General features: G+C 43.0%; 1 protein-coding gene across 6 annotated transcripts in view; it reads right to left on the bottom strand.

Moving 5' to 3' along the window:
* LOC128343527 (uncharacterized) overlaps positions 1–17,234 on the bottom strand; it is an 81,978-nt gene that overhangs the window by 50,043 nt on the left and 14,701 nt on the right. The window contains exon 2 of one of the 6 annotated variants that reach the window (XM_053292774.1): positions 660–794. The exons of 3 other annotated variants lie outside the window; for them this stretch is intronic. In XM_053292774.1, the coding sequence (XP_053148749.1) occupies positions 660–773 (114 nt within the window). In that variant the 5' untranslated portion in view covers positions 774–794. Of the gene's footprint in view, positions 1–659; positions 795–17,234 lie in introns of those variants that run through there. 2 more of the 6 variants (XM_053292802.1, XM_053292747.1) reach the window with 2 other exon arrangements.

The raw sequence follows: 17,234 nt of genomic DNA on the forward strand, positions 1-17,234 counted from the left end.
GTAAAACACACTTACATTTATTTAAAAAGTGAAGTGAAACATGGACCTTAGAGAAATATAAAAGTAAAAAATAAATAATTTTAAGTCGTCAAAGAAAATATAAGCAATTTTTACATTCAGTTAAGGAAACAGAAAACAATTTGATTTCATCAGTTAAAGAGTAGATCCGTGTGAAATCTTGGGCTTATTTTTCACTCAGTGTCTACTCAAATAAGAAAGGCAAAAGCCTCCTACACTCTCAGACTGAACTCCCAGATTATAGATTTTAAGCCATTTCAAGTGCTGTGAAATGGTATTGTGGGGGAGATCTTCATTATTTTAGAGCAGGAGTGCACAACTCAGAAACCAAGACTTGATGTGCATGGGCTGAGGTAAAATTTTAGTGCATGGATTATTAACATTAATAAAAATTAAACAATTGTAAAGAAGTATTAAAATGTGCATAATTTTAAAAGTTGAAATATAATAATTTAAGAAATAAAATTTATTAAAAAATTAATAAATATATTAAATAATTATGGGGTGGGGCATGTTGGGTGGTGCTGGCGGGGAGGAGAATGTGGTGGAAGCAGCTGGAGAGACAAGGAAGAGGAGAGCTGGCTCTGCAGAGCAGGCATGGGAAGTACACATAAAGGGGTGCCCAGAACGCAGGGGCTGACCTGATGACGAGCATGGAGCAACGGTGACTGGAAGAAGCATAGCGGTTGGAGTCGGCAAGGAGAAGAAGTGGGTGCCGGACAGGCAGCGGATATCGGGAGTGCCTGCTCACTCATCCGCCCAGGTGAAGCAAATGGCTGTGGGGTAGCAGAGAGGAAGTTGTCACTGGACAGCAGGCATGAGGAACGCCCACTCACTCACCCACCTGTTTGCTCAGGAGAAACAGCCCTGCAGGCCAGGGGGGGAAAAGGCCAGTGGTCTGGATCTAGCCTACAGGCCATATGCTATGCAGGCCTGCTTTAGAGTAATCCCTGTCAAATGGTAAACTGGGACCTACTTGCTGACTGGGCAGCAGGAGTATGGTTATATGAGGTGATTGATCACTGGAATAGTGTAGCAACAGGACTAATTCACACAAGCATTTACAACATATTATTCAATATTTGCTAAACCACTACTGAATATATGAGCTAATCCCACCGAAAAACAGTGGCTGAAATGAGCCACCCATCAAAGAGGGATCATGGGAGAGGCCTGCAAGCCAATCAAGACCCCTTTGTGCAGACTCAGCCATGTGGCACAGCAGCGATTATACACAGCTGCATGTGCATGGAGCCTCCTCCACTAGCAGTGAGGAAGGGCTCCTGTCTGGTTCGCAAACCATCCATACACTCGTCTTTGATGGGTGGCCTGGTGTGCCATATGTCAGCCATTGTGAGTGAGGTGATGTAGGGTGGTAGGAAAGCTTTCTGTGATGTTAGATCTCATTCATACATGCAAGTCCCCACTTAGTGAATATGCATGAGACTGAGACTATGACCCCAGAGTAGATTTTTTTTTTAAAAAAAGTCAGGACTCGTTTGTCGAGTCCTGAGCAAAGGCTAGATCATCTTTATTTAAACAAAACCTAAATAGTTCCACACATTAAAAAAATCAGTGGCTGCTGACATCCAGAGCAGCAATCAGGGGATGTAGCACAGTTGCGTCCCCATGTAGAGAGGCTGCTCTTAACACAGCCAAAGTATTCCTGAGCAACAGAGCACATGCGCAGGGAAAGCAATTGGTGCTGCTCTCCCCTGACTCTGTAAGTGTCCTTTGCCTTCTAGAAATATGTCCCTAAGGGTCATCGAACCAGAGAAAACCTCTTGCATTCAACATGCTGAAGCTGCATCCATGCCTGCTTAAGCATCCTTTTCAGACTGTTGCCTCTACTAAGTTGAAGGACAAGATATTCCACATTTTTCTAAGCAACTTTCCCCATGTGATTAAACTTTTAGAATAATGCCTGATGTTTAAACTTCTGCAATGGAACCCCCCCTTTCTTCTGTCTTGTCCTTCAGTGACAGAGATAAATCTGTCAGTTGCATATGGCTGTCATTCGTATTTAACAGCCCCGATCCCATTTCCCTCCTCACCTCTATACACTTAGCCTACTTTCTACACTTCAATCTTTTCTATCATCCTATATTTACCTTGCAATTATCTTTGGGCAAGTTTTTTTTTTTTAAATTTCACTCACACACATACACAGAATGCAAGGCTAACAATTACGTGTGTGTGCTACTGATTGTAGTGGGTTGTAAACAATATCCACAGGCTCCATTTTCTCCTTAAAGGATGTTTTGAAATAGTGATATTTGTATACCTGGCAAACTTTTAGGGCAGGAGTATTAAGTAGACTGGAGAGCCAGAATACCTCCCAGCATGGCCAGGAGCCATATCCATAATTTTTCACTGAAAAATCAATGAAGGAAGAGGCTAATTTTGAAACTTGCAGTAAGCACCTACTGGCAGATCAATTTATTTGTTCTATAAGAAAACTTGTGTGCCTTAAAGTTGGTTAAGAACATAAGAACAGCCCTGCTGGATCAGGCCCAAGGCCCATCTAGTCCAGCATCCTGTTTCGCACAGTGGCCCACCAGATGCTGCTGGAAGCCACAGACAGGAGTTGAAGGCGTGCCCTCTCTCCTGCCATTACTCCCCTGCAACTGGTACTCAGAGGCATCCTGCCTTTGAGGCTGGAGGTGACCCACAGCCCTCCGACTGGGAGCCATTGATAGACCTCTCCTCCATGAAGTCATCCAAACCCCTCTTAAAGCCATCCAGGTTGTTGGCCGTCACCACATTCTGTGGCAGAGAGTTCCACAAGTGGATCACACGTTGTGTGAAAAAGTACTTCTGTTTGTTGGTCCTAGACCTCCTGGCAATCAATTTCATGGAGTGAACCCTGGTTCTAGTGTTGTGTGAGAGGGAAAAGAATCTCTCTCTCTCCACTTTCTCCACGCTATGCATGATTTTATAGACCTCTATCATGTCTCCCCGCAGTCGTCTTTTTTCTAAACTAAAAAGCCCCAGGTGTTGTAGTCTTGCCTCATAAGAAAGGTGCTCTAGGCCCCTGATCATCTTGGTTGCCCTCTTCTGTACCTTCTCCAGTTCAACAATGTCCTTTTTAAGATGTGGTGACCAGAATTGTACGCAGTACTCCAAGTGTGGTCGCACCATAGTTTTGTATAAGGGCATTATAATGTTAGCCATTTTATTTTCAATTCCCTTTCTAATGATCCCTAGCATGGAATTTGCCTTTTTCACAGCTGCCGCACATTGAATCGACACTTTCAACGAGCTGTCCACCACAACCCCAAGATCCCTCTCCTGGTCCGTCACCGACAGCTCGGAACCCATCAGCATATACTTGAAGTTGGGGGTTTTCATCCCAATGTGCATCACTTTACACTTGCTAACACTGAACTGCATTTGCCATTTTGTCGCCCACTCCCCCAGTTTGGAGAGATCCTTTTGGAGCTGTTCACAATCCGTTTTGGATTTCACTACCCGGAAGAGTTTGGTATCATCTGCAAATTTGGCCACATCGCTGCTTACCCCTGCTTCTAGATCATTTATGAATAAATTAAAAAGCACCGGTCCCAGTACAGATCCCTGGGGCACCCCACTTCTTACTTCCTTCAATTGTGAAAACTCTCCATTTATACCTACCCTCTGTTTCCTGTCTTTCAACCAGTTAGCAATCCACACATGTACTTGTCCCTTTATCCCATGACAGCTAAGTTTCCTCAGGAGTCTTTGATGAGGAACTTTGTCAAAAGATTTTTGGAAGTCCAGGTAGACTATGTCAACTGGATCACCTTGATCCACACACTCGTTGACACTCTCAAAGAAGTCCAAAAGGTTGGTGAGGCAAGATTTACCTTTGCAGAAGCCATGCTGGCTCACTCCCAGCAGGGCCTGTTCTTCTAGGTGCTTTACAATTTTATCCTTGAGGATGCTTTCCATCAATTTGCCTGGAACGGAAGCTAACTGGCCTGTAATTTCCTGGATCGCCCCTGGATCCCTTTTTGAAAATCGGTGTTACATTTGCTACCCTCCAGTCCTCTGGTACAGAGCCCGATTTCAGGGATGTTAAATATTTTAGCAAGGAAGTCGGCAATTTCACATTTGAGTTCTTTGAGGACTCTTGGATGGATGCCATCCGGCCCTGGTGATTTGTTAGCTTTCAGATTTTCCAGACAGTTTAGAACATCATCCCCTGTCACTTCTATCTGACTCAGCTCTGTAGCCTCCATCCCTAAAAAGCCTGGCTCAGGAACAGGTATATGCTCAGTATCCTCTGCCGTGAAGAAAGATGCAAAGAACTCATTCAGCTTCTCTGCAACCTCCATATCCTCCTTAATAATCCCTTTCACTCCCTCATTGTCTAATGGTCCAACTGCCTCCCTGGCAGGTTTCCTGCTTCTGATGTACTTAAATAAGTTTTTTTTATTCCCCTTGATACTTTTGGCTAAATGTTCCTCAAACTCTCTTTTTGCCTCCCTTACTGTCACCTTGCATTTCTTTTGCCAGAGTTTGTGTTCCTTTCTGTTCTCTTCATTTGGACAGGCCTTCCAATTTCGGAAGGAAGTCTTCTTCCCTTTTATGGCTTCCTTGACGGTACCCATTAGCCATGCTGGCATCCTCCTGGACTTAGTGGTACCTTTCCTCCTTTTGGGTATACGATCTAACTGGGCTTCTAGTATTGTGGTTTTGAGTAAACTCCATGCACTCCGGAGCGAAGTGACTCTCCTGATTTCCGCCCTCAGCTTTCTTTTCACCATACTCCTCATTTTGGAGAAGTTTCCTCTTCTGAAATTCAAAATGTCTGTGTTAGACATCCTTGATGATTCTATCCCTGCATGTATGCTGAATTTGATGGCACTGTGGTCACTGTTCCCTAAAGGGTCGATGACACTGACATCACGCACCAGGTCTTGGGTGTCACTCAGAATTAGATCCAAGGTCACCTTCTCTCTGGTCGGTTCCATGACCAACTGTTCTAGGGCACAGTCATTTAGCGTATCTAGAAATTTGACCTCTTTGTCCTGACTTGAATGTGAATTTACCCAGTCTATGTGTGGGTAGTTGAAATCACCCATAATTACAGCCCTACCTCTCCTTGATGCCTCCCTGATTTCCTCCTGCAACTCCCAGTCACTGTCAGCTTTTTGATCCAGAGGGCGATAGCACGTCCCCAGTAGCATGTTCCCTTTCCGGCCTTGTATAGTCACCCACAGGGTTTCTGTGGAGGACTCCAGTCCACCTAGGTTTTCTAGCTTGTTAGATTCTATCCCTTCTTTATCATACAGTGCTACCCCTCCTCCAAGGCGCCCCTCCCTGTCCTTTCTATAGAGTTTATACCCAGGGATAACAGTGTCCCAACAGTTCTCACTGTTCCACCATGTTTCTGTTATGCCCACTATGTCTATTTCTGCGTTAGCAACCAAGCACTCCAGCTCACCCATCTTGGCTTGAAGGCTTTTGGCACTGGCATAAAAGCACCTATACAATGAATCTCTCACCTGGTGTATGCTATTCTTTTGACTCTTTGACCTGCTGGCACAGGCTCCCATCTGCTCTTTATGTGGTTCTGCTCTGTCCCCTTCTGTTTTATTTGAATTCTTTGCAGCCTCACACTTTATAGGATGGCTTTTGCCAAACGGGATACTGCCCAGCTCCCATCGGCTGTTCCCCAGGTGTCATTTTAAAAGCTGCTCTGCAACCTTTTTGATTTTAAGCGCCAGCAGTCTGGTTCCATCTTGGTTCAAGTGTAGCCCGTCCATTTTGTACAGGCCATGCCCTTCAATGGGCTCTTCTAAGGTTTGTGGGGTAGAAGCCACCAAATTTTTAAAGAAATTGCCACTCTTTTTGGTTCTGGTATTTATTTATTTATTTATGTGATAACTTTTTATACCGAAGTCTATAGGCGGTTCACAGTATAAAACAGCATAGGCAGTTCTCCCTCCCATATATTTATTTACTTAAAATATTTCTATCCCACCCCTCCAGTACAATATTGCCTGAGGTGGCTTACAACAATAACATAAAAATAAAACAGATAAAACAATAAAAAAGTATAAAGTTTAAAAAAAATGATAAAACACGAAATATATTATTATTTATTTACACACAGTCAGACAGGTGTTATTGACTGGTTTGTTTTATCGAGACATCGAGTCCTTCCCAAGGACCTGGGATGGCTGAATTTTATTATCAATGTTGTTGCTGTTGTTATAGATATTGTCCCAGAATATAGGCTGTTCCCAGTAAAGTTGCTTTTTGTAATTGGCTGATGGTGATTTCTGTGACCCCTATGGTGTTGAGGTGCTCTTCAAGGTCTTTTGGAACTGCACCCAGGGCACCAATGACCACTGGGATTATTTTGGTCTTCTTCTGCCACAGCCTTTCAATTTCAGTTTGTAGATCTTTGTATTTTGTGATTTTTTCTATTTCTTTTCCTTCTATTCTGCTATCCCCTGGTATTGCTATGTCGATTATTTTAACTTGTTTTTCTTTCTTCTCGACTACAGTTATATCTGGTATATTGTGTGGCAGATGTTTGTCTGTTTGTAGTTGGAAGTCCCATAATATTTGTACATCTTCATTTTCTACCACTTTTTCAATTTTATGGTCCCACCAATTTTTGGCTATAGGTAGCTTGTATTTTTTGCAGATGTTCCAGTGTATCATCCCTGCTACCTTGTCATGCCTTTGTTTGTAGTCAGTCTGTGCGATCTTTCGACAACAGCTGATTAGGTGGTCCACTGTTTCTTCTGCTTCTTTACAAAGGTGGCACTTGCTGTTTGTTGTTGACTTTTCTACTTTTGCTCTTATTGCATTTGTTCTTAGTGCCTGTTCATGCGCAGCCAGTATTAAACCCTCTGTTTCTTTCTTCAAGTTGCCATTCTTAAGCCATTGCCAGGTCTTGGTGATGTCTGATTTTCCACTTATATTGTGCAAATATTGACCATGCAGTGGCTTATTTTTCAATTTTTCTGCTCGGTTCTTGACTTGTTCTTTCTTGTAGGCCTGCTTTCTTTCATTGGTGTTGAATAGTTTTGCATTATTGACCATTTTAAGTGCATCTTCTTTACTGTCCTTTATATATTCTGAAAGGCCTCTTTTCTCCTCCTCTACTGTTTGATGGACTTGCAGCATTCCTCTTCCACCTGAGCTACGAGGGAGGTATAGCCTATGAATATCACTGCGGGGGTGCAGTGCATGATCGATGATCGATGGTCATGATTTTCCTGGTCTTACGATCCAGCGTCTCTAGTTCTGCCTGGGTCCAGTCTATTATTCCTGCTGTGTATCTGATAACAGGTATAGCCCAGGTGTTTATGGCGTGTATGGTGTTCCCACCATTGAGTTTGGACTTTAGGATTTTTCTAACTCTCCTGATGTATTCACTTCCAATTTTTCTTTTAACTTCAGTGTGTGCAATGTTATCAGCCTGGAGAATGCCCAAGTATTTGTAAGATTCTTTCTCTTCCAGGTTCTTGATCTTGCTTCCATTGGGCAGTTCTATTTCTTCTGTTTTTCTTATTTTTCCTCTGTTCATTATTAATGCAGCACACTTGTCTAGTCCAATCTCCATTGCTATATCGCTACTGAATATACGGACAGTGTTTAGCAGTGATTCAATTTCTGACTGGGACTTTCCCTACAACTTCAAATCGTCCATGTACAGTAGATGGTTGATTTTACTTGATGTTTTAGATGTTTGGTATCGGAGGCCTGTTTTGTTTAGTATTTGTGAAAGTGGGGTCATGGGGATTACAAACAACAGAGGGGATAGTGAGTCCCCTTGGAAAATGCCTCTTCTAATGCTAACCTGTCCAAGTGTCTCGCCATTGATTGTTAACTGTGTACTCCACATGCTCATTGCTTTTTAAATAAATATCTGAATGTTTTTGCTGACACCAGTTGTTTCTAAACATTCTAGTATCCATGTGTGAGTCAAAGGCTTTCTTGTAGTCAATCCATGCAACACAAAGGCTTTCTTGTAGTCAATCCATGATTCTTTTTTCTTCTCTTGCAGTTTTATAAAATCATTTTGTCAATAAGCAGCTGGTCTTTTGTCCCTCTGGTGTTCGGGCAATTTCCTTTCTGTTCAACTGGAAGCTGTTTGTTAGTTTATAAGTGTTGCATTACTTCATCGGCTACAATTCCAGTTAATAATTTGAACATGGTTGGCAGACAGGTTATCGGTCTATAATTACTTGGAACTGAACCTTTTGCTGGGTCTTTCATGATGAGATGAGTTTTCCCAGTTGTTAGCCATTGTTCAATATCACCTCCTTCCAAAATGTGATTGAACTGTTTTGATAGTTGTTTATGAAGGCTTGTTAGGTCTTTAAGCCAAAAGCCATGCAGTTCATCGTCGCCTGGTGCAGTCCAATTTTTAATTTTCTTTGCTCTTTCACTTATTAATTCTGGTGTTATTATTAGATCTTGCATTTGTTGGTTACATTTTTTGACCTCTTTCATCTAGCCTGCTTTTTTATTATAATCTACTGGATTGTCCCATAATTTTCCCCAAAATTGCACTGTTTCTTCTTTATTTGGTGTTTCTAGGTTTCTTGCAGTTTCTCCTTCTATGCTTTGGTAGAAACGTCTCTGATTCGACTGGAATTGGAGATTCTGCCTGTGTTGCGTAATTCTGGCTTCGTACCTGCTAATCTTCTTTGACACTGCTGTTATTTGCTGCTTTATTATCTCCAGGACTTCTCTAATTTTCCTTGAATCTAGGTGGTATTTTTGGATCAGATACTGTTTGGTGTTTTCATTCTTCAGCTTCTTGTCTTTCATATATTTCAATTTACTAGCATCTGATCTAAGACTGGAGATTTTATTTTCTAATCTAATCTTCCATTAGGTGATGTACTGCTTTCTTTTTTTACAGGTCCACTGATCTTATATCCGAGCTTTTGTGTTGTTATTGTTGCTGCACTGTACATTAGTTGGTTTGTTTCTTGCAAATTATTGGTTGTTATCTCTGCAAGTGCAGCACTGACATCTTTTAATGCCTGAGCAAGTTGTTTTTTGGCAACTGTTTTTAGAGCTGTAAGTCGAACCCTGGTGGTTGTTTGGTTCATGTGCTCAGTTATTTTTTTGCTTTAGTTCTTGTTGCTTTTCTGTTCAACGGCATTCGGGTTTTTAAGGTGAAGGCAAAGGGGAGATTGCCTGGTTTTGATTTTGGAACAGTTCAGCAATGGTGGCATCCTCTGTTTCCAACACCTCCTCCACCTGCACCTGAGCAACTTCTTCAGTTTGTGGTAATTCTTCTTCCATATCTTGAGCCTGTGTTGCTCTTTGCAGTTCTTCCAGCTCAACTCCTGTGAATACTTTATTTCTTATGATGAATCTTCTCTGGTCTGCTAGCCTTTGTTCTGTGATTTCTGTATCTGGATGCCTCTCGTTCCAAATTTGGTACATTCTTTTTAAATAACCTCTTCTAGTTGGACTAGACTTGTAATAGCAGATCATTATTTCCTTGGTGGCTTTTTTCATATACTTTTTTCGGTTAAGCGACGTTTCTTCCAGTAACTTTGCAGTCTCCAGCCCTGGTTTCTCAGCTGAAGATCCTGAGTCCTGTTGCCCACTTGCCACCAGATGTCCAGGGACTCCAGCACCTGCCACGGTCCTTGTTGACCTGGGCAACGACGGATTCAGTATAGATTTATTAAAGTTACGTCTCACCATATTGTTGATGGGAGAGGCACTCTTTGTCTGGCTCCTCTGGTGAGACCTGTCCAGTATGGTTGGACCTCTGGCATAGCTCTCACCTTCCTCAGAGCACTCAAGCCCCACAACCACGCCAATGTAGTGCCTCACTGGGGTTTATTTATTTATTATTATTATTATTATTATTATTATTATTATTATTATTATTATTAATTCAATTTCTATACCACCCTTCCAAATATGGCTCAGGGCGGTTTACACAGAGAAATAATACATAAATAAGATGGACATATAACATATAAAATTGATGGAAGCTCATCTGAAATAGACCAAATTAAAACTGGATTTTTTAAAAAAAGACACCCATTCAGATACAAGTTTCAGTAAAAGACATTAAAAAGCCTCTCTACACAGATTAGTTTTAAGATCTTTTCTGGAAAACCCTGAGGGAGGGAGCGCGGCAAAGCTTTTCTCCCTCTCCCCCATAACTTTTAATTACTACAGTGGCAGCAGCAGAGCTCTTAGCAGCCAGCCATGGCTGCCATCTTAGTTTCCCCATAATGCCCCCAACCCAGTGTTATTCTGGGGCACTGTGGGGAAACCAAGATGGCGGCCAGTGGCTGTCAAGAACTCTGCTTCTGCTTTTTTCAGTTATGTAAGTGAGGAGAGGTAACAAAATGGAGGAGCTGCCGGGCATATAACAAGAAAATAAAAAAGGGGTCAGGCAGTCTCCAGCAATGGCCCTGCTGCACAGCATTGATTTGACTGGAATCAAATCAATTTCAATCATGATTTAAATTGCTTCTCAGAAGGACTCAGTATTCATATTTAAATCACAATTTAAATCTAGTCAGGAAGATTATATTTAATAATCATTTGCTAATAAAAGTACATTCTTGTTGTCGAATATAACCTTAATACATTTTCAGGCACAGATTTTGGTTTCATTTTTAGAAGTTAGATGAGGAGAGGAGAGCTGGTCTTATGGTAGCAAGAATGACTTGTCCCCTTAGCTAAGCAGGGTCTGCCCTGGGTGCATATGAAAGGGACACTAGAAGTGTGAGCACTGTAAGATAATTCCCCTCAGGGGATGGAGCCACTCTGGGAAGAGCAGAAGGTTTCAAGTTCTCTCCCTGGCATCTCCAAGATAGGGCTGAGAGAGATTCCTGCCTACAACTTTGGAGAAGCTGCTGCCAGTTTGTGAAAACAATACTGAGCTAGATAGACCAATGGTCTGACTCAGTGAGGCTATTCTGCCGATCAGGCGAAATCGAGCTAGGAGAGCCTAGCCCGATTTCACCTGACTGTGTGAGCCACCAGGCTCGCAGGCAAGCCTGGTGGATTCCAGGTGGTTAACCCCCTTTCCCCTTAAACTGGGGTTGCGAAGCAAGCGCTCCGCAAACCCATTTTTTAAAATTGCGAGTAGCCGGGGCGCACCTCCATGCCGTGACTACTCACGAGCAGACCCCCAGCTGGGAGGCTTAAAAGCAGCCTCCCAGCTCAGGGGGTCTCTCCAGTAAGTCCTGTGTGCTTGTGCAGGGCATACTGGAGCTTCTGGGGGCTGCGCGGCCCCCAATCCTCCCAGCAGATCGTGTGGGTGGCCAATCCGGCCGCCCAGGGCTACCGCCCTGCTCGTCTGTGGGGAGAGCGTGCTTAGCCCACTCTCCCCGCAAACCCTATGGAGGCGGATCTTTGTGATCGTGAGACCCGCCTCAGTATATGGCAGCTTCCTATGTTCCTATGCACACCAAAATAGGTGCACATGTAGCAGGAAAAAGTCCTCTGGAACCATGCCCTCCTGCTTGATTCAGCCACTTGTGTTCATCCTCCTATCACATGGATAGAGTATGGAGCATCTTGCGAGAACCAAAGAGGATTAGACAGAGTTCCCACAATTATACTTGTTTCCTGACTGAATGAAGTCAAATGCAGCAAGGATGCGTGCTCAAAATAAGCTTTTTATTTCTTGATCAAGAAAGGCACGAGTACAGTCAGAGAGAATCTGGCTGGTACTGTGCACTGAAGTTGCACAGTTGACCAGTTTATATAGGTTTTAAGCAGACAAGCATATCAGTACAGACTGGACCTGTGTTCATTTTTAAAAGTGAACCTGGATACAGGCCCTTCAAGGCATGGTATAGATAGGAAGTGTACTTCTGTACCTGCGTTCAACATAACATATGAATGACTATACCTATGTACACTGTACACACATTGTATAAGTATTTCTGAATTACATACAAAAGCAGCGCCACGTAGAAGTGCATTGCAGTAGTCAAGCCTAGAGGTTACCAGAGAGTGTACCACAGTTCCGAGATAATTATCTTCAATGAATGGAAGCAGCTGTCGTATCAACCCAAATTGATAGAAGTTGCTCCTGGCCATAGCCTCAGCCTGAGAAACCAGAGGCAGGCCTGGGTCCGGAAACACTCCCAAGCTGTGCACCTGATCCTTCTGGGGGAGTGCAACCCCATCCAGAAGAGGAGGATCTATCACGTCCTGTGGAGTACGACCCCTGACCATGAGTACCTCCGTCTTGCCTGGATTCAATTTCAATGTATTATCTCTCATCCAGTCATCTTGCTATTAATCGTCCAGTTATGATTAATATTCATGATAATATCTTTGACCTAGGTTCTTTTTTAATGAATTGTTTATTTTAAAAAATTAAAACCCGATTTTAATTTTAAAAAACCAATTTTAATCTAAAAATCAATTTTATTTATTTAAAAATCAACCCTGCTGCTGCAATGCTGGGGCTTGAAGGTGCAGTGTGATGATGCTGGGCTTGGAATCAAGCACAATTGCTTCATCAGACTCTCAGGCCATTAGTTGGCTATTTCTTCCGTAGTAAGGAGTTTGACAACTGGGGTTCATATAGCTTTTCCTGAGCAATGCATAAAAGTAACTTCAGACAAGGCACACATACAAGGATCAACAATCAAGTTTTCTGATGGTCATAGGGATAAATACTGGAAGACAAATCATTGACATTCCCCACCATCTCCCCTTCAGCGACTTATCTCCTATGCACGGAAAGAAGGCGGCGGGGGAAAGAACTCACATCTTCACATGAATTTAAGAAGAACACACATAGGAGGAAAGAAAACAGGAGGAGGGAAAAGAATCCTGCTAACTAAGCAAAGAGGCACCTTTTTAAGTGGTGTCTCTCATATTTAGCAGAAGCTGATAACAATCCAGCATAGCATCCATCCAGGGGCTGTTCCTGGAGTCTCCTTTGTGTTTCTGTTTAGAATGTAAACTCTTTTGAAAGGGTTGAAAGGGAAAGAGATAATTTTCTTACTCCTTTTACTATGTAAAACAACTTGGAGAACTTTGCTTGTTGTTCAAACGTGATGTATAATTTCATCAAGGAGGTTTCTGTGACAACTATTCCAAAATATATTGAGGCTGCCTGAATATTTCTTTCTTTTTAAAAAACGCACAAATTTCCTTATACATGTTAGCATCATCACATCATCCTTTGAATGCTGCTGACTTTGGCACTCTTTGGTTGACTGAAACACATAATTCCTTTCCACTCAATTGCAAATTCACCACTTTCAAAATTAAACCCAGGGACTACAAAAATCAAAAGGTTTTAGCCCGTCTGGAAGTGTGGAGACAGCTTGCTCTAAGCACAACATTATTTGCTGACTGCTGCCCACTCAAGGTAGTTTTTCTATGGATTTTTAGACCTTAGTCACCTGCTGTGTCCTGCTGACATGTCGACAAATGAGACAGATGACCCTTTCAAGCACATAGTGCTTGAAAAATTAGCAACCAGCTCTCATCTTACCCCCATTGCTCAAGATAAGCTTCTCTTCCAACCAGGCAACAAAAGAATCCTTCTTGATCTTATTTCAAAGGGTCTGTTCTCATTCTCCCAGGAGGGATTGTCTACATTTTCTCCATTCAGTTTATTATTTGCAGTTACTGTATATTGCCCTTCATCCTGTGACCATAGGGTGGTGAACAACAAATTAAAAACAAACTAATTAAAAGTTTTCAATTTAAAAACACTTAGAGAATAAACAAACACAGCCATAACCAACTAAAAGGACATCCAAGAGGGATGTGGGTTCACTGTTTCTGCATCAGCCAAGCGCCAACTCCAAGGGGAGTCTGTCACAGCTGCTCTGACACAGAGCCTAGTATGCATGGAGCAGCCCCCCACCTGGCTGACAGGGAAGCAGCACACCAAGCAGCACCAGCCAAAGCTTACTTGCAAACAGGGGGCGTGGCCAGTTCCATTAACAATGGAACCCACACCCAGCAGCACCAGCTGAAGCTTACTTGCAAATGGGGGGGGGCGTGGCCAGTTCCATTAACAATGGAACCCACACCCAGCAGCACCAGGTGAAGCTTACTTGCAAACGGGGGGGGGGCATGGCCCCTTTTGCTAATGTGGCCACACACCCTGCATCTGACATCAGACGGAGGGGGTGTGGCTGGGGCACCAGGCACAGCTCTTGAACACTGTGGCCTGAGGGCTTTTTGGGGAAAAACCTGACACAATGGCGGCTCTGCCCGTGAGCACATCTGCATCCCTCTTGGTTGCTCAATTCATTGCACGGTATGTCCGCCACTGTAAATATTGCCTTTGGAAATACTGCTAGCCATTTTCTGAATTATCTCACCATCCACTCCACCCCACCCCACCAGTATGGAAATAGGAGAGACCAGCCTTGTAGCTGGTAGGGTGGACAGCTTTACCAAGGTCCAGAAATCACAATTAAAGCGTTTAGAAAAGAAGACAGGAGGCATGTACTTCAGCACTACAGAAGAGAAATGCATGACTTTGAGGGCAGAGAGGCAGATCTATTTTGTGTGTTTGCAGAGACACTGGTTGATCAAAATGCAGCAGCAGAAGAATTTTGAGAGACCTTTTCTTTTAAATCAAATGCTTCTGGTACCATCCGATCAGTATACCAACATATCCAACTTACCCCATCAGGACAGACAGGTTGGAGCTCTTGGCTGTTGAAGCTAATAATCACAATTTATGGTTATTGGCTGGGACCCCAGAAACATGGCATCCGACTCTGAGTGGCAGCAAGTTCCCATTCTTTCACAACCAAGGGGCTTGCTGGAGTCATGTCATCTAACTGCTTCAGACATGGCTCTACAGGCCTCTTCTTGTAACCATCTACAAGATACCATTGTTAATGGAACTGGCCCAGGGGTGTTTGGTCAGCACCCCAAGGTTTGGGCTTTGTGGGGGAATTAGCTCTTAAAGGGGGCCAGCTCCACCAGTTTTAATTTGGGCAAACATTTGGACTCAAGAAAGGACTGGATTGAGACAAGGTTATAGTTTCAAAAATAAAAATAAATGTATTTGAGGGAGGGGGAGAGAATTGTGTGATTAAAGCAAATAAAAATACATTTCTAGATAAATTACTGCTATGAGGCATTTTAGCTTCAATAAAAATACATGTCTAAGTAAACCAACTGCAACGAGGCATTTAAGCGTAAAGTCTAATTGTGTAAATTCTCAGGCAGGCAAGAGAAAGAGGTTTGAGATAGCGATGGGAGTAGCTTAGATTTAAGAAAGGGGAGAAGAGAAAGTTTTGGGGCCCGAGGAGGGGCAAAGGCTCATATTCACCTGATCTGGATGACGAGACTGCAGGGATCCTGGGACTACAGAGTCTTGCTCCTCAGCGTGATGAGGAGTGGAAAGGTTGCAGAGATCAGTAGAGGGAGATTAGGTGTCCACGAGAAGGGACCCTCCATGAGACCAGCTTCCTATGGTGGCTGGGCAAGCTGGATGGATCAGTAGAAGCACTGATCTGGAAAGTGGCATGACGAACTGAACATCCCCAGTAGCAATGACGAGTGGACAGCAGATTAGTGATTTCAAGCTCTTTGTAGGTTGCAGGAAAGCAAAAGGAGTACTCAATGGAGTCTCAAATATAGCATAGAAGGTGGCACGGAGATCGCTTGTAAGGCGGCAAGACCAAACGAGCACAAAGATTGCTTGCTGGGGTCCTTGTTGGAGTCTCCAGCGACAGGCATGGGAGAGGACGGAGGTTGCAATTAGTGCCCAATGGAGTCCCAAGTGAGAGGCACAAGGGAGCATACTGAGTCATGCAACTGGGGATACCTACAGGTGAAACTCGGAAAATTAGAATATCGTGCAAAAGTCCATTAATTTCAGTAATGCAAATTAAAAGGTGAAGCTGATATATGAGACAGACGCATTACATGCAAAGCGAGATAAGTCAAGCCTTAATTTGTTAGAATTGTGATGATCATGGCGTACAGCTCATGAAAACCCCAAATCCACAACCCCAGAAAATTAGAATATTACATGGAACCAAGAAGACAAGGATTGAAGAATAGAACAATATTGGACCTCTGAAAAGTATAAGCATGCATATGTATTCAGTACTTGGTTTGGGCCCCTTTTGCAGCAATTACTGCCTCAATGCGGCGTGGCATGGATGCTATCAGCCTGTGGCACTGCTGAGGTATTATGGAAGACCAGGATGCTTCATTAGCGGCCTTCAGCAATTCTGCATTGTTTGGTCTCATGTCTCTCATCCTTCTCTTGGCAATGCCCCATAGATTCTCTATGGGGTCAGGTCAGGCGAGTTTGCTGGCCAATCAAGCACAGTACACTGTATACTTTTCAGAGGTCCGATATTGTTCTATTCTTCAATCCTTGTCTTCTTGGTTCCATGTAATATTCTAATTTTCTGAGATTGTGGATTTGGGGTTTTCATGAGCTGTACGCCATGATCATCACAATTATAACAAATTAAGGCTTGACTTATCTCGCTTTGCATGTAATGCGTCTGTCTCATATATCAGTTTCACCTTTTAATTTGCATTACTGAAATTAATGGACTTTTGCACGATATTCTAATTTTCCAAGTTTCACCTGTATATCCCAAAACATACCTTTGCTGATTAGAAGTGCCAGGGTGGACCTGCATGCACTGCATTGTGTCTGATCGTTCTTCCTGCATGAGACAATGGGGGGATTGCCTTTTGCAAGTAATGCTGTTTGTGATGAAAATCAGGTGCGCAAAAGAATATCCATGCCAGGATAATTGATATTAATCCTATCAATAATTTCAATGGGTACTCCAAGTCTACGTCACTGACTCATCTTCTTTTTGATGGGGAGACCACTAATTTATCTACTCTTCTTCCTGTTTGGCATAATCGGCTCCTTAGCGTGTTGTTATCTCTTGTGAAAGGAAGGAGGGGAATGAGGTGGTTCACTCTAAGTTTTGAGTGTGCTTGGATGCCAGTTAACTCACTATAGTTAACTTTCGAGTCTACTTAGCTGGGATCCCCACAGAGGGAGGGAGAATGCATCTTTATCCCCATTCCAATTTGCTCTGTTTGCAGCCAAAACTAGGGGCGACTAGCCCATTGCCAGCTAAATGATCTGTTTCCCATGTGTACTATAAACTGAGAGCTCACGTTGTGGTGCTGCTCCTGAGCATATCCAAAGTGCAATCCCCTGAGCATGGCATGTGAAAAAAAGTATTATCCTACGAATGGATTTCCATTCTCACATACATTCATGTTGATATAGCAACAACCTCAAC

Source organism: Hemicordylus capensis, chromosome 1 (genome assembly GCF_027244095.1).
Source record: "Hemicordylus capensis ecotype Gifberg chromosome 1, rHemCap1.1.pri, whole genome shotgun sequence".
Classification (NCBI taxonomy): Eukaryota; Metazoa; Chordata; class Lepidosauria; order Squamata; family Cordylidae; genus Hemicordylus; species Hemicordylus capensis.